General features: G+C 38.7%; 1 protein-coding gene across 1 annotated transcript; it reads right to left on the bottom strand.

The window, feature by feature from the left end:
* Nucleotides 1–75: 75 nt before the first annotated feature.
* AZI2 (5-azacytidine induced 2) lies at nt 76–23,710 on the bottom strand. Its single transcript, XM_042044376.1, has 8 exons — nt 23,615–23,710; nt 15,067–15,296; nt 12,499–12,624; nt 12,096–12,195; nt 10,243–10,391; nt 7,938–7,999; nt 4,556–4,671; nt 76–1,800 (listed from the first exon to the last, which is right to left on the bottom strand). Exons 2-8 carry the CDS (start codon nt 15,289–15,291, stop codon nt 1,412–1,414), a joined length of 1,167 nt encoding a protein of 388 aa, XP_041900310.1. The 5' UTR covers nt 15,292–15,296; nt 23,615–23,710; the 3' UTR covers nt 76–1,411.
* Nucleotides 23,711–25,208: the final 1,498 nt, after the last annotated feature.

The raw sequence follows: 25,208 nt of genomic DNA, 5'->3' as shown, positions 1-25,208 counted from the left end.
CCATTACTATGGCTGTGCTACAGTCAAAGCTTCCCCATGTATTTGCAAGCAATCTTAAGATAATTTGCTACTAAACAGCTGTGAAATTAATGTTTATTACTTTGATGCTAAGCTGGATCTGTGAAGCTGGATACTTCACCCACCCACACATCTGTAAATGGAATATTCAGTATTAAGTATCTTCCCACCCATTACAAGTTAGGTATCGTGGATCTAAAATACAAAGCATTTTTCTTCAACTTTTTGAGCAGTCAAGACATTTCACTTCACTCTGTTGTATTAAGCCAGATACAAAGCAGAGAATTTTACAAAAAAAAAAAAAAAAAAAAAAAGCATAAATTATATGTGTCTAGAAACAGTTCACAGCCTTAAGAGGGAAAAAAAAAAAGAAAAAGTAGTGCCTAGACACCCATAATCTATAAAGCAGATAGTTGGAATTCTAGTAGCTCTGGTTCTCAATGGCATACTAAAGACACTACAAAAATACTTCTTTTTGTATATCAACAATGCAACAACACCAAGTCTAATTAAATTAAGGCTTTGTTTCTTTAACAAAAGAAAAGTTAGGAGCCTTCACCACCACACAAATAGAGAGTCAGAGTTGTGGTGCTGTGCAAAGGAGGCACAGTATGGAAAACTGCACTCTGAGCAGGCTGGGTATGTGACAGCACCACCGTGCAGTTTCATCAGCTTCCTTCAGCAGGAACTGAGGGAAACCAGCTGAACCTCCAGGATTCACAGTGTTCAGCAGCCATTACTTATGGTCCTTCACAATTCACAATCAAGCTCCAAACGGGGCAATCTAAACAGGATTGCCTAGGGGAGAATTTTGTCTTGTCACTCTCTCATATAAATCAAGGTTGAAAAAAAATTTATAAAAAAATTCTCACCTTTCTTGGTTAAAAATTACAGAAAAATGCATTTCCAAACCAGAGGAATCAAAGCTAATTGAAAGGAAGAAGAAGAGAGAATCCAATTCTTCGTATTATGTCTTATTCTGAAAAAGAACACTGTCAAAATAAAAGCTCAGAGCTGGTACAAGTTCTAACACTGGATACCAAGTATTTTCTTGGTAACATACAAATAGCAAACAAATACAGAATTGGATTATTTTGTTTTATTCCACAAACTCACTTTTCAGTGTAACCTTTTGCAAATGTATGTCATTTGCAGTACAAGACTATCTACTCCCCATGTGAGATTTCTTTGTATTTACATAATACCAGCACAGCTTTAACGTCAAGGAACTTGCTCCTGATTTACAGCAGAGGAAGACTAGGCTTTCTGATTTGGAACTAGAATCAAAAATAAAGAACATTTCAAGCAATTTGTTTTCTCTCCTTAAAAGTTCAAGCATTAAGGTGCCTATTCAGAATCACTCCAAAAATGCCTCAATTCATTCAAAAAATTGTTAACTCTTGTGCAGACAGTTTTGATTACACTGATCCAGGTAATCTGCTGGACAGTTTAACAAAGTTGGATTATTTTTCATTTCCCAAAACATATTCTCATTGGGCTTTGGAGGACTTGGGAATACCCAGGAATTATCTTCCAGAGAGCTCTTTCCATAAGAATGGTGTTCCTGAAACATTTTGCCATCAGCTGGAATTGGTCTCTCATCTGTCCATGCTTGTAGGATCACCCTTTCTGATGGGACATGGGCATCTCTCAGCAGAGGGGGAGACACAGCGTTGCCAAGGGCTTTATCATTTTGTGAGAGGTTTTTATAAACTACCCCAGATGTCAAATTCAGCTTTGAAATGTTCAAGTCAACACATTGCACTGGTGCAGTAGAGGCAGCTGAAGGAAGAAGATAGAAAAAGGTTTTAAAATTACATTATCTAATGCATTTTTCATGTACTCCAAATGTACTACAGTCTAGCAGGGATGTTAAACACAGTTTCTTCAAGCCACAAGTTTCCAGACCATATTCAGTAACTACTTGAAAGCTACAAACAAATACTACCCTCACCAGACTCAAGATGAACCCGAAATCCTGAAATCACAGTGTCTAAAATATACCCAACTCCAAGGATATCTCCCAACTCCCATTTCAACATAGATAAACTGATGGATCTTTCTGACCAGACTGGAAGGAATGCTGAAACAGAGACCATTTTCACATGCTTGGAGAAACCAGCCAGGTGCAGAACAGTGAATGCTGCTTCCTACTCTACCAATTAATTTAACAAGTTGTGTTTTCGTGCCACCCAGAACCTGAATTCTCGCTGTCCATGAGCAGTAAAAGGGAAACACATGGTGTTCACAGGTTCTCTGTGCTCCACTATTGTCTGACTTCCAAAAGTAAAGCAAGAGACTGCACTGTTCAGCCATCTGAAATTGCAAGGGAGTTTTAAACTGTTAGGAAGGAGGAGATTTTGAAACAGAACAGCATCTACCTGAAATGGAAGAGCTGTACCTTCCACACACATCTGAACAGATTGCCAAATACAAGCAGGTAATTTTGTTTTGTAGTGATAATGTACATAAACATGTAATGAGAGTAGATTAATGCTTCCTGCAGTTAAACTCACATCTTACATAGAGTTTTCTAGAGGAGCTGTTATCTTGAGCGTGAATTGCAATTTTTAACTTTAGTTCTTACGGGACAGAAAAACAAGCTGGTCTCTTGGTCAAAGAATACAACTTCTGTTTGTCACAATAAATTAAAATTCGTGGATGGCAGCCAAAACCATTTTCCAATAGCATGGGCATCATGTCTGAAAGACATGCTAAGGCACTGGATTTGGCCTCTTTGTGCTGGCAGATGTAAAAAGCAATTTGAGGCCTACAGACCTTTGGAAGTTCAAGAAAAATTGAATCCACTGAAAATAGATTGAAAATGTACAAAAGAAAACCAAACCAAAAAGACACCCCCTGCCGCCTCCCCCAAAAAATCCCCAAAACCAAACCAAAAAAACAACCACCCCACAGACACACACATTTGTGGAAAATGCCTCCATACATAACAGATAAGTAGAATTCACATGTTAACTGATACTGTTCATGTCCCACACAGAATAATGAACACGTGTTCTGCAGACTTAATGCACCTCTACCAACGGCAGCTGGTTTGTAGATGCTAAAACAGCCAGTACTACCGGTATAGGAAGTGGAAGGTTTCAGTCAATTCTACTCATATTTTACATAAATCAAGATTAGTCTATAAATATAAGCACAGATGTATCTGTACTGCATTCATAAGTGTGGCTGATGACCACCATCAGACCTGACCACTCTCACATACTTCTGAAAAATTACTGAAAAAAGTCTACAGATGAAAAGGCCTTGTTTCCTGACCAATCAAGAATACCTTCTATGGCTGTGGACAAACAACTGCATAAGAACTGTAGAAAGTGAGACTCCTCACCAAGGAGAAGAGAAAAATCAATAGTTGTGTAGTGGCAAGACAGGTAACTCCATATTAAAAATAAGGACATAAGACACTATATGATCACATCAAACTGTGGCAGATTTAAGATTATTTAGACTCATTCAGTTCCCAGTGTCTCTGCTGAAGTTATTTGAAAAACAGATTTTAGGACTTTAGAAACACAGACTCACCTGGTAACAATATGGCCAAGTCTACAAAATGTGTTGATAGTTTGTATCAGCCAAGTACCACAGACAAAGTGATCATTAGTCACTGCTGACCACAAAAGCAGGGACTGCTGGGGGGGTGAATCCTGTCATTACCTCACTGAGCTGTTTAGAAACAAAATGTCTTGAGCTGGTAATGGACAGGGACATCAGAGACTGTGACCAGTACACTGTAACCAAGTTCCCTGTCTTCCACTGGTATTTTGAGCACAGTAAAGACCACAATTGAAGGGAGCAGAAAGCAAAGGAAATCAACTCTTTACCACTGTTTGACTGATAGTCTAGCATTTGGCTTGAGAGAAACAAATGTGTGGAACAGAAGAACTGTCTGATGAACTGCTCACAGAAATTTTAAATATTTCATGTGAAAAAGATCTAACCCTTAAAATTATTTAAGGCAGTTTTGCTTCCCCAGTATTCTAACATTCAGAAAATGTCACACTGTGTAGCATTTTGCTAGAAAAGGCAACTTTTCTGAACACAACATAAAGAAATACAGAACCATAAGGGAATTTCAGTCTTTTAAAGTCTGATTTTAAAATGTTGCCAATTTAATACTTCATATATTCTGTACTGGGAAAATAAGACTGCATTTGCAAAAAGATTTTTTCCCCCCTCATATGAAGTAGTTGTGGTAAAAGGTCAAATACGAGTAAACTTAACACCTCAGCCTTGTGCACATAAGCAACACTTGACTGAGAAAAAAGCCACAAGGGGAACAGAATACAGTACTGAAGAAAAAACACATCAGCAACACCTTTATGTGTGAAGTTGACCAGTATGAGACAGAAGCAAAAGCAGAAAATGGGTAAGCTGGAACCATAGTACAGTCTAGCTGATCAACTTCAATTGATGAGATTCTGATGAGATATGATAGCTAGTTTATTTTTAAAATGCTACAGCTTGAATCAAGGGTTTGTGTTTGTAAGGTCTGTTACTGCAAACACTGACTTGCCTTTCTTGGCTCCTGTTGGGTTTCTTTTCAGTTTTCGTAGGACCTCAGCTTGCTTGTCAGCCACTACACGCAAATTAGACATTTCTCTCTTCAGGTCCCAATATGTTTGTTGCACACTTCAAAACAAAAATTTATTACAAGTTAAATATTGCTGCCTCTAAAGCAGCCTATTAACATGCTTGTCAAGTGTTAACTGTTAATAAATTGTTCTTGCCTGACACACATTGCAAATTTCGTTAGAGTACCATAACTCTAATGGGCTAAACAGTACTGAGAATTACCTTAAACGATGGACCTCTGAATATTTTATTTAATTCTTACCTATTACAATATACAATGCATTATATATTGACATACTAGGTAAGAATAATAATTTCAACTTTCCAAAGGAAAGAAATACGAAGCATACTTTTCCATTTCAGTATCTGAAACTAATCTTCCAATAAAATTAGTTATCTCAAAGGAATACCTTAAATAAAGTGACACCAAGGTTATAAAAGAGGAAGAGTTGTAACCCTGAATACCTTTCAATAAATGACCACACACCCCAACAGATATTATAAGCCTAATAATATTGGCTGATTGTAATTTTAAATAATCAAAAAACAGTATTTACACCATCCACTGAATTCAGACTAAATACCCAAGACCCAAACTGAGTATAAACACAGAGTCCAAACTAAAATATAAAACATACTGTTTCATATTCAAGTCATCCAATTTAATGTTAATACACTGCCTTATCAGACAGTGTAAAAAACAGTGATCCAAACCATTCTCTAAGACAGCATAATGAGAAACATATTTAGCAACAGCAGCACTGCTCCAATACTGATGTTTCAGGTTTATAACTGGTAAGAAAATTAAGAACAAAAAAAAAAAGAGAGAAGTCAGCATTACCATATGTTTCTTGGTAACATTTCTAGCAGGCTCACCAGCTATCACATTTATGTTGATTAATAATTAACTTAGTGTTAAAAGACATAAGGATGTAGTTACTTCAACTTAAACATGAAATCAATGATTTAATGCTTTTTTAATGCTTAACATTCTACCAAAACATTTATTGAGGACAAATATAGTGGATGAGAGTTTCCAGAATATATTCTTCCTTACTACGTTCACCTAAAAGGCATTTATTTGATAACAGCTCAATATCTCAAGCTATTGAGATGAGTAAGAATTAATAAGCTTTTTAACTGTATGTAATGCTATCCTCCTAAAATAGCCATATAGGATCACTCCTGCATGAAATATATCAAGCACAGATGTGTTCCAAATCACTCTGAGAAGCAGCTATTATGCAAGTCAATGCTAAGACAGTTCCCTTAAAACAAAGAAATAAAAATTCTATGGACAGAAATACTTCCCCAGAATACAAACATCCAGATTCATAAACCTCTGTTGAAGAGCAGAGGAAGCTGATATTTTAATAGATAATGGATTAAGTGTCAGCAATTCTCACAGATAGAAAGTTAAAATTTTCAGAATTGATATTTCAAGTTCAGCTAAACCTGTGGCCTTTGTACTGCAGTCTCCTTTGGGCTCTTTGAACTCTTAAGACATGACAACTTAATTTTAAAGTTAATGTGGCAACCCTACCTCATTAATTCTCGTGTTTTGGTCTAAAAAATAAGATCAAAAACTTCAGTTATGTCAAATCAGAACTGTCCAATATTTAACACAGAAGTGGTAAATATAAGGACAGCTCAGTGTCTGCCACCAGCCAGAAGGGAAGTGCTTGGATGAATTTTTTAAAGTGCATTTAGCACTTTTACAAGCATCTTGCAAAGGGCTGCAGGTACCAGAATTCCACTTAAATTACATGCAACAGATTTTAATTGTTTTTGTGAATACTGACCTAGAATCCCATTGCAAAGCCTAATTTTCAAGGAATTTGTAATTGAAAGCTAAGGATTCCCTGTGCTTGGAGGTTTATCCTATACTGCCTTCTAACATGCAATATGAACTTCCACCATGACAGCCCATCTAAATCTACAGCAAATTAGATTTGCACACTGAGAAAGTCAGATTTGCAGGCTGCTCACAAATATGAAATAACTACTTTCCAAAAAGTTAGCTATGTGCAAGTGCCTCCATTTCCCATAAAAAGCAGGATTGCTTGCTACAACAAATGTTTCTCATAGTACGTTTTTCAAGTGTTTTTTCCAAAGATTTTTGGATAGGCTTACTATTTATTACACATTCACTATTTATATTACAATAAACACCATACTGTACATATGCTATTTTAGATGGCTGCCACCTGAGCACCGCTTTGTGGAATAAATCTGCTCTGATCAATGATCATTTGATCAAGTGATCAGTTTGATCAGAGCAGTGATCAAACAATCAAAGACATCACTGCTGAGTCTTGAGAGAACACCTTTTATCAGGCGTCTAAGACTGACTGCAAAGTTCCAGGAGAAAGCACAGGAATAAGTATCCAGTCGAGGTGAAAGGACCAAGTGTGATTTGTGTGTAGGGTGTGCATTATTATAATCACTGCACCAGGGAATATACGAAGGGAAGGATCTGTGTGTTCTCTTTCAGTGGCTGATCTCCCTTCCCGTCTCTTCAACGCCCAAGGAAGCGCCAAGGCGCGCTGCACTAAAGCCTGGCATTGTGAAGGGCCGCTCTTCCCCCTGGTGGAAGATGGTGTAAGTGCTCCACCAGGCATTACTGGCTGTACGAGACACAGCGCTTCATTTCCACAAGATCTGGGGAACTCCCATGCATCCATGAACAGCTCTTTTCCATCAAGAATTGTCAGATGTAGATACCTTCTAATACAGCACGCACAGTCAAGGCGGGGTAATATCGGAGTTTATATCGTAAGCATAATTATTATTTGAATGGGTGCAAAATGAGAAAAAATGCTTTCTGGTATTTTAGCATTTTTCTGGACAATTGCTATTTCTTTTTGAATAGGCCACACAATGTCTCTCCAATATTAAAAAAAAGTCCTCTAGTAGGAACATTACTGCACCACACTAACAAAGAATGTATGTTCCAGCACTAAGCAAGGGATTTGCAAACACAGAAATCTCTCCATACACAGAATGAAGATATTCCAGAGCCAGCTTGAGACTTGAAACTTTATCTACCACCTCCTCCAGTCAACTAATTATTAAAAAATCTTATTTTTAAATCCAAGTTAATTAAATTTTCATCTTCTGTACAACAATCTGGAGATACAAATGTTCATTATCATCATCCCAAACTACAAACATGACAAAAAAATTTACAATGACCTTGCTAAATAAGTATACCTAGACTTGGAAATAAATTATGTAACTTGAAATAACACACCTAAAGAGTCTGCAAGAATAATTTACTTGTTCAAATAACTGTCCCTCAGTAAACAGAAAATATTTCATACCTCGGGATGTCTTGCCTTTGAAGGTGGTCTCCATGTAATACATTTTCCTCTTGAGCCTGGTCCTGCGTAACAGAATGAAGGGAAGACAGAGACTGAATGAACATGATTTCAGATCTCCTACCTTGAAAAATGGCAGTGAAACTCCCAAGTTCCCCAATACTGAAATTCACAAGTAAAGTAGTCTTCATTTGTGTTAGCTGCAGTGGGTTTCAAAGGGGAAATAAAGACTTCTACTAAGAATTTCCACTTAAAAATGCTTAAACTACCTACTTATACGAAGGCATTGCTCAGCCACCTCCATACTCTTTTTTTAAAACAGCTGAACTCTCAGAATTTGAGATTGATTACTTTTTTAAATGGACATCAAAAGTCTTGAGTCTCAATTTTTGCTTTTTAAACAGTCTTTTTTTTTGGTTCTTTCCCTATCACAGTATATAAAGATCTTTAAATTAAAGCAAACTGTTCCAGTATAGATTTACTTCCACAGGTTACTTTTATGACAGAACATAATTTATCCCTTCAGTCTGAAAGACTACTTTAAAACTGCACATACAGGCAGCCTCACTGAATTTACCAGGGCTATTTAACAAATCAAACATTGGGCTCACTTTGTTAGTCTTATTCCTATTAGACTGTCATTTGTGATGAGCTCCCTCCCTGTCATATCCCTTATTTTCTTTTGCAAAAATGTTTTCATTATTTTCATTATTACTTATTTCCATTACATGTTAGCTAAACTAACTAATGTAATGAAAATAAGTAATAATGAAAATACCAGCTGAGTTGAAATAATGCTGATTTGTCATTGCCCTTTGATCACACTTGACTGTATTTCACCTGACGGATTTTTTTTCCTCCTGAACTTTCTCACCATCCCCCATCAAAGATTCAAATTCATAGTTAAAAAAAAAGTTGCACTGTATTACCCCACATTTGAAAATGTGCGCTTTTTATTTCCTATATTAAGCAGTTACCAGGACCAAGAAGAAATTATATTAAAGACCAACAAAAAAACAACAAAAAAAAGCCTAACAAAAACCCCCAAAACAAAACAAAAAGCTGTTCCCTGTATTTGTTCTGTGCAACAAAAGCTGCTGGCATAAACACTATTTAAACAGTGTCACGTGTAGTGTTTCTTACAACTGCTATTTTAGTCTGTTCTCTCTGACATCATTCACTCTCACAATATAATCTGCAATCCTCATTTATTTATGCAGCCGTTACTCTGTTCTAGAGTTACCCAAAGACACCAGAACTCCACAAGTTACAGCAAGCCTTCAGATTTTACAAGTTATTGAAAGCACCTGAAAGAGTTCCAGACACAAGTGAACCAACCAACAGTAGGGGAAGTTAACTAAACACCTCAAGTGCTTTATCCCCACCTAGTGGAAAAAATGCAGACTCACTCAAATGTGGTGTGACTCAAGATTACATAATCATCATTATTAATGACCATAAGGAATCTGCCTCCTCAAACAATCACATTTAAATGTTTTACATTCACTGTGTAACTTCAATGTGACTGCAGAGTCCTAGAGACTGGCACTGTACATTTCATCAAAGGTAAGATGGGAAGCAGTAAGAATGCAATAGACAATAACCTACTGCTTTTTGTTACTGTTACCTTAATTTTCTTTCTGAGATCCTGACAACATCCAGGCTACAAAATGTGTCCCTCAAAACAGCAATCTGCCACATAAATGGCAGGGAAGGCTGCCAAAAGAGGTACTTTCCTGACAAGCTTCATGCAACTACCCTAAAGAAAAGCGTTGGACCTCCATAAACAAAGTTCATGACATCTTTTAACGTTAACATCACATTGTTGCTTTAAAAAAAAAAAAAAAAAATAGAGACTAGCTTTTGCCCAAACTTTCTTAGTAGCCCAGCTTATATAGAACACTTCAGTGGCTACTTATAAGAAATCAAAAAGCTTTATTTACTGTTGTTATATGGGTAATGACTGGGAAATCTCACCTAATCATAGAATATCTCAAGTTGGAAGGGACTCCTGAGGATTAAGTTCAACTCCCTGCTCATTGCAGGACTGCCTCAAACTAAACTTTGTAATTAAGAGCATCACCCAGACACTTAGTAAACAGGCTTGATGCCAGGAACACTTCCCTGAGGAGCCTGTTCCTATTTCCAAGGAAAATGACAGTCTATAAAAATATTTAAGGTCAATTTTACCAAGATACTGCTCTTTCACTCAATTGTATACTTCCTGTTTTTGTTAACGCTTGATTTTGATTGATCATGGGATTTAAAATAAACCATTAATACAAAAATTCCTTAAAAATTAAGGTACCTTCTGCTTGGAATTTTGCAACTCCTTCCTGAGACTGTTGCACTCTTCCTTGAGTTTTTCTAGATCCTGTTCCAGACTATGCACTTTTAGGTCACTGTTCAGCTTCTCTAATTCCCAGTTAGCCTGAGTACAACTCAGACTTTTCATCACTGTAAAGAAGACAAGCAAGACAATCAGATTGCAATCTCAGTCCAAGGAATGTAACTCAAAATGCAAGACTCTCCTCAACCAGCCCATGCCCTACAGAAACATCATATTCTGAAGAAACTGGAGTCTATGGCAACAGGGAACTGTAACACTGGTAGAGCTGCTGGCAGAGGTGGTCTATTTTCTGGGTTTAAATCATGAAGCCCTACTTTCTAGGAATGCACTGGAGACTTGACACAGGGAAAGAGGAAGTACCAGCATAAAAAGGCATTGGAAATAGAAAAGTCAGTTCATGGCAAAGACACATCATATATGCCAACTTGCATACTTCTTACATGCTTTGAAAACATGAGCCTTTTTGCCCTCAGATTTGTATTGTTACATAATTTACCATTAAGTTTTCCCCAAGTTTAATATCAAGAAGTTCCAAACAGAACAACAAAAGATACAATCAAAACAAGAAGGGAAAGCATGAAAGTTACACAAATCTTACTAGACCGAAGCAATTCACACGGTAACCTGATGCTACCATCAGATCAGTAGCACACTAGTGAGACAGCAAGACAAGAAAGAACATGAAAGGAAGAAAACTCACAAGTCTTCAACTTGTGGGTACACTTATTTCCGGATTTAATAGTTTAGACAAGCTTAAGTTACACTGATTCTTTTTTTTTAAACAAGGTACTCAGAGTCCACTTATGAGTAAAACTGCGTTACAAATAAGGATTGAAATCACCACATTTTCAGAGCTCTCCTTATAGACTCTGTAATTTTTACCTCCTTAAACCATGAGGTGCTCAACAGTGATACACTAGCACTACCTGCAGTTTGTTCTAGGTTTAAACATTTGTGCAATTGAAGTAGTGCATTACATGCTTAAGGTCCTCTTGGAAAGTAATCCAATTCAAGCACAGCCATACTTACAAGTGCCTTTCAAATGACTGCACTTGTACAGACTCTGAAGTCAGTCCATTTCTCTAACTTTATACAGATGGCATTTTTTTGTTCTCTACTCTTGTAACTAAATTAATCAAGGGTTTTTTTTCTTCCATGGTGTTTTGTTTTACACATCTATTACATACGGAGCATTCTTTACAACTGCAGTAACAGAAGCTGGATTTGGGCTTTTGGAATTGCCAGGATATACTGTTTCTTTCTCCTTCCTCTTTTCACCAGGCTCTCTACAACCAGCATCTTTCTATCTTTTCTCATTTCCCAGCTGTCTGACTGTTGGCGACTGCAGCTATTGCTATACAACATCCTCTTGTATTTGTCAAATCCCAACAGCAAAATAGACAAAGCAATATACTGGACCTCTGCAGGTACCAGAGGAAGTGAGATTGACTGAATGATCTTTATACTTGAACAAGCCCCTGCCCTGCTTTGAGGAAAAGGTGGTGGTGGGATCCAGAGATGTACATGACACAGCCTATAAACTGTCAGGTGGTGCCCATTTCTCAAATTAGTATATCACCTACAGTGGAAGAACACAACAGCCTCAGATCTTTACCACGAAGCTCAATTATGATTACCTAACATGCACATCACCATTCACAAGAATGAAGACAAGTTCAAAGTAGTCACTGCTGTTCATGCCTCTCTTACCTTGCCCCCTATATAGGGTTAAGCCTCTTCATGTCCAAAGATCACAATGTAACCACTAGGGCTCCTAAATGTACCATAAGATGAAGTCACCAAATGCATACCTTGCTGAGTTTCCACTTCAGTTCTCAGTTGTAACAGCTCTATTTCTTTAGACTGCAACTGTTCGTTCAAGTTTTTCAAGGATTCTGCACTTTCTTTCGCCTATTTTCAAAAGGGAAAAACCCAACCCAAAATAAGGGGTGAAGCATTTTTCTATCATGTGTGACAATTCAGTATTTTAGAACAAAAACAACAGCAAAAAAAATTGCTTTGACTTTTTTTAGCATTATTCTAGCCCAGTACTAAAATTGAAGTACTTACAGGAACTATTGTCATGTACTTTAAAAGAGTGATAAAACCAACATCACAGATCTTTAGTATATAAAATTCATTCCACAGTAAACATGTACTAACTATGCAGTACTGATAAAGCATGCATTGAAGTCATTACTTAAGAGGGCACACCATTTTTTCCAGTTTGCTTTTCAGATGATCTCGGTCGATGCAGGCCTCTCGATAGGCTTGGTAGGCCTTATTGACTTGTTCCCGCCCAACTGAGCTGCACTCCTCTTCCAGCTGGGAGCCAAGCACCTGAACGTTTAACACACAGGAGAAATTATAATTTTTGTATGTTATGCTGAGAACTGCAACATCTTAAAAAGGCAATGGTACAGCCTGCAATATTAATCTAGCAGCTTTTCCTTTTTTTCCCAGTTTAGATAATAAACTAATCAAATACACTGATATGGGCCTAAGTTTTTTACCAAAGTGCAACAAAGGCTGTCTACAAATTTTGAAATCTCTAACAATATTTAATGCTCATTAATTTATAGAATCATAGAGTGGTTTGAGTTGGAAGAAGATATTTAAAAGCTCATCTAGTCCAACCCCCCTGCCATGGACAGGGACGCTTTCCAGTGGACTGCTATGAGTTCATTCCTATGAGTACTTAAAACCACTCATAAGTCATGATTACTCACACTGATAATCCCTTAATCATATTTTTTCCAGGCTCTGAAAAAATGTAAACTGCTTTTTGAAAAAGGAGTTTTAAGCAAGTAAATACACAACATATAGAAAGTTCAAAGGAAAACAAACATAATTTCTTAAATGCCTCATAATGTAAATAAAGATTTTTTCAGTGTATTTATGTAAGAAAAGCCAAAGCAGAATTATTTTACAAATAACTATTAACTTTCAGATCACCACCATCTCACTGCCTGCTATGGCAAAAGACAAGCTAGGCAGAGTAAGCACTACCAACTGGATTGCTAGAAAAAAGGGGAACAGAGTTAAAATATATTCAGTGTTTTTAGTAAGACAGAAAGAAAAGAAGTCTTACATCAAATTACACCCATTCATATAAAAAGTTATTGCTTTAATTATTGCATTTTCCTTTTTATTCTTTTTATCCTGCACACTTCCTTTAAACACATTCAGTGTACCACTTGTAGATATTCACAATAGATTTGCACATATTTTCTTAAAAATAAGGAGTCACACAAAAAAATTACTAAAACAAAGCATTGACACTCATATATCTACCTTAAAAATCTCCTCTTAAGTGTTTGCTTGAAAGTATGGGAAAACAAGCCACAAAGATAGGAAGCTCCTGCCCTTTGCTTTTTTGTATTGACTCTCAAAGTACATGGATGACCTTTTAAGTTTTGTCCTTTATATTTTTCTGGGAACTTTCCATGCATGTTGAAATTGAAAACTCCAAAGGGCTAACTCCCCATATATTTTTTAAGCATACAGGTACATTAGCTATTAACAAAGACTGAAAGTCAGTAAGAGTCTGGGCCTTCTCAATACCCCTCCCTCATAGAAATATTTTTACGGTATTCACATACCAAAATGTTTTCTCTACAGAAAACAGAGTATGGTCTTCAAGAGAATTAAGCTGAACCAGGACAAACCAAAAGACACAAAGCAAAAGGAATTGTCAAGGTCAAATCCTGTTTATTGTGATTTTGAGTAACCACATAGAAGATGTTACACTCAGCATGGTTCAGAGAATATTAAGTCTAAAGCTCTATTCCTATTCCCAACATCCCCCCAGACCTTTTATAAAGAAAGTCCTGAGATAGTTTTGCTTTTTGAGAAAAAGTCAATCTTATCTTCACCAAGAATTCCTGAGTGTTTCAAAGCTGTGCCAAGTGTGACTCAAGTTCTTCACTCCAATGCCACAAAATAGTACACATTTGGAAAGGTTTTAAGAGTCAGTAGCACACAGTTAGGAGTAATTCCTAAAAAGTGTCTCAGCTCTAACACCAGGATCTTTCTTTGTATCTTATACAAGAAGGCAATCTATCAAAGTCAAGAACTTCTGCAGTACACAGACACTCGGTACTGGAAAATGAATATATGTTTAATGACAGCATTCCTTACTTGGAGAGAAAAACCCGTGCCCTGGTCGATTTTTAGCTTTAATGAACTTTACTAGTTCATGGCCATGAGAAACTGCCTATAAAACAAATTCCAAGATTCATTTGCATCAAAAGTCAGCCAGCCATCATCTCTGTCAAGCATTGCAACTTCGTGTTTCACTCTTGAGGCTGTGGTTAGCTAGCTGGATAGGTCTCAGCAACCAGTTTTTCCTTAGCATTTTGGTATGCTGAGCCCAAGAGAGTCTTTTGATAAACAGTTCCTGGATTCTGATAATGTACAAGCTTTGCACCTCACTGTTCAACAATACTGTGTCACATGTGCCCAAGCTAATAAACACCATAAAGAGGCACCCAAACTACAGTGACAAATTCTATGCAGCTACACATCTGTCTGAATCAAAGCCACTGTCTTTGCATTGCATCATATACATGCCCAGTGAGAATCAAAAATCCCAGTATGACACAACTACACTACCAGAGGAACAAAATGCATTTCACTTAAACAAATAAAACGATTTACAAAAACTTTTTAATACGGAAATTATTTTAAATGTGTATTTTGAATCCTTAACCTTCTCTGCCATCCAGCCAGGAGCAAAAAAGAAACTGCTACCAGAAACTGGTACATCAACTATTTTCTTACCTTCTCTTCTAAAATTCTCACTTTTTTTTTTAGGAAGGAGTTCTCCTTCTCTGTCTCCTTTAGTCGTTTCTTGATATCTTCATAGGCAGTGACAAGTGCAAAGTGTGAGGCAACAGACTCATCTCCACTATACGATGGAACAGGAACATCGCTGTCTCTCTTGTGAGCATTGTCTGCTTTTTCATGGTTCAAAATACAGATGTCATCCTCTACCAACTCCTCCATGACAGCTGTTGAAAAGACAGATATAAGTGCTAAGTTTTCACAAAGACAAATTCATCAAGAGTCTGAAAACCTTCCAAAATAATACTGCAGGGTGTTTCTGCCTAAGTATGACAAGACAAGACTGAAAAATCAGGAAGTATCTTAATACTGGAGAAAAATCTCAAAATCCATTTTACATTGAAAATACACCATTTAGAAAAGACATGTTTCACTGTATAAAAATATTTTGAGTGCCTATCAGATTTATGAACCCTCAAATTCATTTTTATTAAGTTTTAACACCAGCGTAGAATTTGGCTGGTACCAACCATCTGAACTCCAAAGGAATATTAATATTGTATCAGAATTTTTGCAAGCCAGCACTGAGCAGTAAAAGAGAGTATAGTTCCAGCAAATCAACTAACTACTGTGGTTCCTGAGCACAAGTGCCAACGTTCCTTCATTTCTGAACGCAAACACTTACATTTTTCCCAAGCTTTAAAATGAAATCTTAAAGTACACTTGCATTTATCCTTAAAGAGCTACATGAGTAGCTATTCTTTCCTTGGTCACTGTAGAAAATCTCCTTCTGAACAACAATTACAGTAATTTTTTGACTGAAAATATGATGAGAATGAAAACATGCTCAGTAACATGACTTGCCTCAATATGCGTGGAGAAAACTGACAATAATCCAACCATTAGTAAAGTGTCACTCTATACCAGGCAGTTCCACCTGAGTGACAAATCCAAAGTAAATGTTACACTGATTTTTTGTTATAACCTACATCATTTAGGCACAGCAAAATATTAAATAAAAAAATACCATCTTAAAGAAGTATTTATGTATTTTCTTGAGCACCAGGTCTCAAGGGAAAACCCCCAGAAGCATTTTCCTTAGAGTTACTAGTTACCAGAAACAAGTTTTGGGGTTTTATTTAGAAACAAGACTTAACCCCCAAAACTCAAAACCAACCAACCAGAAAAAGAAACATCTCATTTCGTTATGAACATCAAGATTCCTTGCATTTCTATGCAATACTAAGGAATGCTACACAGTGCCGGATAATACTGGCCCCCTTTAAACAAACTACTGATGTGGCTTCTACGAAAAGCAGACTTTTATTTTTTCCCCTTCAACAAATCCTTAGGTTCCTGATGATTACCTAATGAACCAACAGAAATGCTGGAATCAAAGACCTGACCATAATGAAGACAGTTTTTTGTACTGCAGGAAAAACTTCAACAGAAAACCAACTTGATCGGCAGAACTTTACAGGAAAGGCCGGCATTAGTGCAGAAAAAATCCATGGCCACAATTGCTTCTTCTACTGTGTATTTGCTATTTGAATTCAAACTAGACTTCCATTTGTTTATAGATTATAAGAAGAAAAGGCCTAGAGCTTGTACATATGGTTAAATTTCTCTCACCATGCTGGAAAGCTTACAGAGTACAGCTACTGCTGAACAATGGTGCTGTTATCGCATTTGTCTCAATTTGCTCCAAGCCTGTTAGACAACATGATAAAAAACTGTGACAGCTCATTTGTACTAATAAGACACCAGTGGAGTTTCAACAGGGAAAAAAAAAAAGAGAACACTACAAACCAAAGCTGAACTTGTTTTAATGGTTATGTTCAGAAGGTGAATAGTTGCCTTGTACATTGTTTGATGCATTCTGACAAAAAAAGTAGCCTAAGCTTCCCTTGATTGTTGTTCTGCCTTGAATATTCTGTGATTTCTGTGATATTTAAGTAGAAAGAGCCCTGCAAAAAAGGTTCACTTCCTTTTCATTGTAAGAACGGTATCGCTCCATGCACAAGGTGACCTTGACCAAAAGCACCACATCATTCAAACTGCATTAACTGACTGAAGGAATTGCTCATTTTGTCTTCCAAGATGAGCATAACATACCAGCTTATCCTCCCCCATTTCACCAAAGGCCCTGCAAGTCTTGTCACCCATCTCATCAAATTCCCAAGAGCTTGCCCTCTCAAGGCAACACCTCTTCTCTGAACACTTGACTCAAATGTTGTTAAAGAAGTGTCACAGCTTATCATTATCTCTCGAAGAAAGCAGCAGATTTCTGACCTTGTACATAAAATAGATCTTTGTCCCCATGCTTTCCTATAGCTCCTAAAGTGAGCATCATACGTTCCCTATTTCTTGCACACATCACTTCTACCAGGAGATGGCAATATGGGAAAACAGGAGACAACATCAGAAGACCATATTTATTCTGCATTTTGTTAACTAAAAGTGCCTTTATGAGCTTCCAAGAGAGAAACTTACCTTCCAAATAAAACTCAGCATACACAAATACTATTTTATAAATTCAAATACACACCTAACCTGCACCTGCTAATGTTAGTTACTCTAACATTTTTTACTAGAAAGATGTGATTTAGTTTATAGGATTATTCAACTCGGGTTTTCTGATGCTGCTCTCTAAGTAATCTAATAATCTGGAGATTATTTAGAAGAGAAACATGTAAGTCCACATAATTCAAAGGGACTTTGCATGCTTTTCTAAATTTCTACACCCAAGGTAACAGTTCAGAAAATTCAATATACACGGTTTTGACTAACTGTATTGCATACTAAGTAATGACAAGCTGCCATTGAACAGTTCAACATCAGCAGTACTATAAAGGCCATGGTGAAATGCACAGCTCACAAAGCTTTTTTTTGCTGTCAGGATAGACAGAAACCCTTAGTATAGAAAAAGGTGATATGTAAGAAATCCCTGACTACAGCTGTAGTCTTTAATTTCACTCAAGGACAGGAATCAAAATTTAGATTCTCCAGTATTATATTGCTCATTTAAAAAATATGAACTGAGAGCAACAATCAAAGAAGTGTTTTGGTTATTACACAAGTTACAACTCCTCGAATCTGGCAGAATGCCAGAAGGGCTTGCAGGATGGTTCACCAAGTGCAGCCACAGAGTTCTGCCCTGTTTTAATCTGTTTGACTTCTCCTAATTCAAAGCCACACTTTGCAGTATGCACTGCTGCAAATCCCCCGGAGCTGTCACTCTGAAGAACCTGAGTGAATTTTGACCTCTCTGGAGCTGCAATTCATGAAATAATTTGTCCTATAGTAACCAGTTGAAGTGAAAGATTTCTCACTAAAATATCTGCAGTAATATACTGACAAGTTAATGTCTATGAATACAATTTATGTCCATCTTGGCCTCCTTAAGGCAAGCTTTACAATCCCATTTAGCACACATCCCATCCCAAGAAAGGTCTCCCTAATACTTTTTACTCCTTTTACTTCAGCACAGTAGTTAAATACTTTGCCTGTGATAAATGTATTGCATTTATGCTTTAGAATGATCTGCACACAAAACAGCCTGCTTAAAAGGACTTTAATGTTCATGTCCAAAAATAAATGCATTAAATGAGTACCAGTAGTACAGTTTGTATTAAATAACTAATGTTTAAAAGCAAACAAACAACCCAACCTGAATACACTGCTGACAGGACACAGTATTAAGTTCTAGCAGGACTAATTATGTTCCCTGTTTATAAATATACGAGTTTGAAGAGGTGGCACCACTTAAGTTTTCTTTCACAGAATGTAAAGAAAATAAGAGTTTACAAGAACCACTTCTATTGCTCAACACAGGTTACAGAACAGCTTTGATTTAATACAATAAATATCTTGAGAAAAAGAATGTTTTCCCATATCTTACTGATGCTTGGCAGAAACATACTTTTTCTCTTCATAGAGCTTTATGAATACTAATCATTAACACCATGGGAGGCAGTTAAATATAAAACACATTCTACATACAAGGAACATGGGATGCAGAGGCTCTAATAGCAAACAGACCACTGCACAAACAGACCTCTGTAGTTTGAAATGCTAATCTTGTTCTTGCATCAGAAGGAGAGATAGTAAAAGCAGGATTACATTTAATTTGTGCCAGTATGAAGCAGAATCCCATTTTGGCCTAACTGTTGATTTGAAAGAGAACAAAACAGTTTTCAAAATATTTCCAAATGTCAAATGCAAATAATTTCAAGATGGTTGTTTTCCTGTCTACCTTCCAGACTCGAGGGGTTTGACTTCATAATGGTAGTATGAATAGTTTCCAGCTGTTAATAACAACAGCATAATTTTTGTACTGATTTATCTTGCCTGACATAGAAGGGTATACATATATGCACACTGACATTAAAAAATCCCTTTAAATTCAAGAAGTGCCTTTGAACTACAGGAATCCTGAGTGAGCATGTTGCAGCCCTCACCTTAATTTCAGAAAAGCTGTACTGAATTTTTTTTCTTTTTTTAAAAGACACTTCAGCACAGCAAGGAATAATACAGAATTCCTGCAGCCAGCATCAAAAACTCCACACAGTACTTGGAGCATATGACATATGTTAAAACAAGCAAGACTTCCAGTCTCTTTAAGCATCCATCACTTTGCATCTCTCCTTCAGAAATCTTAGGCTGTCTTTGATTCCAGTTGTGAACAGATTGTTCTACAGAGACAGGCATCACTTTTTACACATACTTGCTCCATTTTTAAAGAAAAAAAATTTCACACACACACACATACACATCTCAGTAGCTGCTACTTTGGCTGCTGCTCATCCTTCCGCATGGACAAAGTCCACAGGCCCAGTGCACTTCCAGAGAGTCCCTGCACACAGGGGCACACCCCGGCCACGTACTTGGTGCTCTTTCACAAACACGTCAGTGCAGGAGCTGCATCCGACCTCCAGAGCACTTTCGTTTTGTTGCCTTCAGGAAATGGAAAGTCACTGTCTCCCAGCTCACACACCAGATCACTGTAGCCCATCTATCCTGAACATCTGGGAAAGCTACAGAAGGCAAGCAAAATCTCCTTAGGTACAACACGCAATTTTTTTCTATCCCAAGGTTTTTACAATAAATAATCTACTCTCACAAGAACTAGGAAAGCAATAAAAAGCCCATTTTATGACAACAGTGCTTGATAAATTTTACTTTCTCTGAACAGTGCCAGACTACAGTATCTCCACTGCTAATTTGCAAACCTTATGCATCCTCAATGGACCGCATTGAACCTGCCTTTCTGTGGATGCTACCACAATAATCACTTTCCCTGACAACTACCTGAAAAGGGGGAAAATAACCCAGAAGTAGGAGTCAGTAAAATATTATCTTTTCAGCATCATATAATCCTGTTTATTAAATTATTACATTTAATGTTGAAACTAATTAGGAGCAGTACTGTCAAAGAAACGTAAGTAGGAGCAAGATGGCTTTTGGCTGTTAAACATTTCTAGCACCAAATGTAAGTATCTTAAAAGGTTACTGAAAACCCCTTATTTTGGTGTTTATTCCTTCCCAGTTCAAAAGGTTTATAAAGAATAACTATTTCCAAAAGTTTAGAGGATTTGTTTTGGATTTTTTTTTCATATCTCATTTTGCGAGCCAAACAGCAGGTCCTACCTCCCAGTCGTAAGTTTCCTTCTATTCAATTAAACTGCCAGATTAATTAACATTCAATAAGTTCACAAGTTCAGTGAAAAGCCTTATGTAATTGCATTAACTTTTAATTCAACTGGAAATGTGCCTCACCTGTTACAGCTACTGGAAGGAAAATGAGTCTTACCAATGGTCCTTGGTCGTCCTGCAACTCACCAACACAAGATCTGCAGGCTTCCAAGACACAACTGGACAGGGTGTCAGCAAATCTCATCCAGGCTCCCCTTTTACAAAAAAGGTTGGACCAGATGATCTTCCCAGGTCCTTCTCAACTTAGGCTGTCTTCTAAAATTCTGTACTCAGATTTATATTGCAATATTTCAGACAAACCTGGTATTTGAACATAAGTTCCACTTAGCAGCTTCTAAGTGGATGACTTTGAATCTTCAAGCCACTTATGCTTCACTTACCCTCTCAAATTTAATTTCTTCTCCCCAAATGTCCTGTCAAATTTTAGTTGCATCTACGATTTCATACACTAAGAATTCCACATAAAAACATTGTAGAATCATGTAAATTAGTTAATTAATGCAATTATAGTATAAACATTTAGCAAAAACATAAGACTGATTCCAAAGTGAACAATGGATAATACACACAGGTATGGAGTCTCCTTCAGCAGAACTCCCCCCTGACTCCTACCAAGCTGGTTCCTATCCTGACCCTTGTGTTAATCCTATCATCACCATCTTAGCAAACTGGATCTCATTATCACTGTTTTATTCAATATGGACTGTCAGACGACTTCTGTCTAGAAAATCCCTGTGAAAGAATGAAAACATATATCAAAAGGTAAACCCACATTGCATTTTATCATGTTTCCTTCTACATGTTCTTTTTTTCTTCAAATTCTGTTCTAAAGAAGCCAGATATGGATAACACGTGAGTGACATGGGAGCTTCCATATTCCTAAGTGGGCAACCCACACTGAACATTTTATAGTCATAGTGCACAATCTCCATTTCAATGCATCTATTGAAATAATACAAACAAATGTTACTGGATTTGCAACTCTATGCAAACTCTATGATTTTCCAATGCTGTGAGATGAAATTATTCTATTTCTCTGCCCTGAGTACACTAAGTACAGTTCGTTCATATATTTGACTGATAATTTTCACACTTTCTTCACCTTTTGAGTGTCACATAGAGATACACTGAAAACCAAAGTAGCATACTTGCTGAAATTTAGGCAATCTTAAAACTGTCTCTAATTTATTACCCATTTTTGCTGCACAAAGATGTCACTTCACCCTCTTTGCTCTTTTGAAAAACTTTTTACTATTTAATTTTCATTGTAAAGCATAACATAGCTAGTACTCGGGCAATGGTCACCTCACACTTTTCTAAACTGCAAACGCAGCAAACAAGGTTCTGAAAAATTACCAACTTTAGCATAAAAAAATGTTTTTTGGGGGTGAGGAGGTGGCTAAACCCTTCTTATAATCTGATCTAGAGTTCAATCAACCAGTGTTTTCTGCCTTCTGACTTCACTGACAGTTTAGATGAAAAAACTGTGCTTAAAATTTGAGGCAATATCATCTACTTAAGTTATTGGGCAATTACCTGAAACACTTCTAACAATAGTCCTATTAATAAACAGGAATTATTCAAAGAACAAAAAGTAGTCATAATCTTAGATTTCTTTTGGTTTCTACAGTAATTCTAGTAGAATTGCTAAGGTTCTTAAATAGATGTGAGCACAGATAACTTGGATTATTAGCAGCAGCAGAATCTGATCATACACCACTATCCAGGAAATTACATGTTTCCCATAGTCCATAACAACATTTCCCAGAAAAATGTCTCAGAAGAGAAACTGATGTTTGGAGCCCAGAGCAGACTTAACTGTCCTGACAATAATTCTCCCCTACCTCCTCTTTTTCCAGAGTCTGCTTCCAGCACACTGACTTTACTGCATACACACAGTGTAAGACAGTGGGAAAATTAAAAGATTCCTTAAGAAACAAAAAGCTCCTAAAAGCACTCACTGGAACAGCTGACACACACTCTCACTTCTAAGTTGCTAGGGGACCAATTTATTTAAGGAGATATAGGTATTCTCCCTACCAGGTGAAACAGCAGGTTTTAAATATGTAATTTCTTAAAAGCTGAAAGCACCACTAGTGATGCTCATCTAAATGTTCATCTGCACTCCCTTCTTCCAAACTAACATGGCCTGCAGGACCTGTATTCCTGTCTGCTCCAATATGCCATCATGTTTCTGTTTTCACCCCCATAGTCCTACTTTATTCATTTCATTTGCCAGATTCCCCCTGTACCAAGGCACAAACTGCAGCTCCAAGAGGCCACCCAGTTTTTCAGCTTGATTAGGGGCAGCTTTGTAACTAGTCTGACAACCTGCCTGAGGCCCAACCCCAGTTTGGTAGCGGTACCTGTAAGCCTTGCTCACCGCCCTCCCACGGGATGACCCCCTTATTCCGGCCAAGTGTGACTGGGTAAGACAGGCAGGGACACGGCACAAGACCGACAGCCTGCTCCTTCTGAAACTCAGGAAGTTCCACTTCAACATGAGGAAGAACTTTATACGAGAGAGGCAGAGCACTGGAACAGGCTGACCAGGGAGGGCGTGGAGTCTCCCTCTCTGGAGTCATTCAAAGCCCACCTGCACGCGTTCCTGCATCACCTGTAACCTGCTCGAGGTGACCCTGTCGTGGTAGCGGGACTGGATGATCTCCCTTCCAATCCTAACAATTCTGGGATTCTACGAGGATCACTCTATGTTAAGAAGAGAAGCTAAAGACTCTTTACCCACGGAGAGCCGCTCCTCTTCCACGGGGCACGAAGCTCCCTAGCACCCCGGGAGAGCCCCCCCGTTCCCCTCCGCGCCAGGACCAACCTGTCCGGGCCCCGCTCGGCCGGGCGGGTCAGCGGCGGGCGCTCAGCTCGGCGGGGAGGCAGCGCCGCCCCTCGCGGTCTCCGCTCGGGCCCCCTCGGGCGCCCATCGCCCCCGCCGGCCCGGCCGCGGCTTCGGCCTTCGCCACCGCAGGGAATTCCCGGGGCTCGGCACCGCCCCCGCCGCCTCCGAGGAAGTCAACAAACGCCGCTCTCGGTCCCCGCCAACGGGCGCGCCCCACTCCCGGAAGGAGAGAGGCGGCGCCGCCGCCTGACCGGGAAGGGAGGAGGGAGGGCGGACTGAAAATCCCGGCGTGCAAGCGGGCCGACGCTGGCCGAGCCGAGCACCACGGGAAGCGCGGCCGAGGGCTGGCTCCGCCCGGCCGTAGATGGGGCTGCTGCCGCCCCCAGCGGCCTGGAAGCTGCTCAAGGTCGGCGTTCCCACTTGTAACCATCTCACAGCATCACAGGACTGTTAGTGATGGAAGGGACCTCTAGAGATCGTCCAGGCCAAGCCCCCCTGCCAAGACAGGGTCACCTCGAACAGGTGCTACATTCGCGCGTCCAGGTGGATTTGGAATGCCTTCAGAGAGGGAGGCTCCACGACCTCCCTGGTCAGCCTGTTCCAGTGCTCCGCCCCGTCAGTGTAAAAAAGTCCTTCCCCACGTTGAGATGAAACTTACTGTGTTTTAGTTTATGGCCATGGCTCCCTGTCCTGTCTCTGGGCACCACCAGAAAGACTCTGGCACCATCCTCTTGGCACCCACATTTAAGATATTTATATGCACTAATGAGATCCCTCTCAGTTGTCTCTTCTCTAGACTAAACAGGCCCAGCTCCCACAGTCTCTGCTTTTAAGAGAAGTGTTCCAGACCCCTGATCATCTCTCCAGTAGCTCCTTGTCTTTCTTGTAGTGAGGATCCCAGAACTGGGCACGGCACTCCACTCTCCTCTGACAAGGGTACAGATATGCTCCCTGTCAGCGCCCCGCCCACTCTTCCAGCACCACTGGGCGTCGCCACAACGAGGCAGCAACTAAAACCCCACTTTTCTCCCTTTCCTGAGGCTCATTGCACTCCCTGCCATCATTCAAAGTAAGACTTTAGCAAAGCAATAAAGATCAGGGACTTTTAGTGGGAGCTGCCCCCAGCTTGCTCCAAGTACTCCTCAGCAAAGGAGCCCATCCAATTCACATACTCCAAACTATTTCCAGCTTCTTGAGAAGTTACACCTGCACACAGCTGAAGAGCTAGTGAGACATGGTGTAACATTTTACATCATTTTACATTCATACTCTTTTAAAAAATTTTTCTCCCCCACAAGCCAGAGGTAGAGGTGAAAGGCAGTGGATACTCTACTGCTGCAGTGGGGTGAAAGATCATCGCATGTAACCTCATCTGCCAAAATCACAGCTTTTGTTCCTCAGCCAAGGTCGAAACGAAGCAAGAATAAATCTAAATTGCAGATCAGGACCTCTGTTACAGGGGATAAAAGCAAGCTGATTCAACAAGTCTAATGTAGATCTACAGGGGAGAGCAGCTGTGCTGTTCAAGACTAATTTAAAACTAACAGGAGTTTCCTTTCCGGCTAAAAAAACA

The sequence above is a fragment of the Corvus kubaryi genome, unplaced genomic scaffold (assembly GCF_017639235.1).
Source record: "Corvus kubaryi isolate FWS band 111438036 unplaced genomic scaffold, C.kubaryi_AGA036_p1.0 37398, whole genome shotgun sequence".
NCBI lineage: Eukaryota > Metazoa > Chordata > Aves > Passeriformes > Corvidae > Corvus > Corvus kubaryi.
This window is presented reverse-complemented; position numbering and strand designations above follow the sequence as displayed.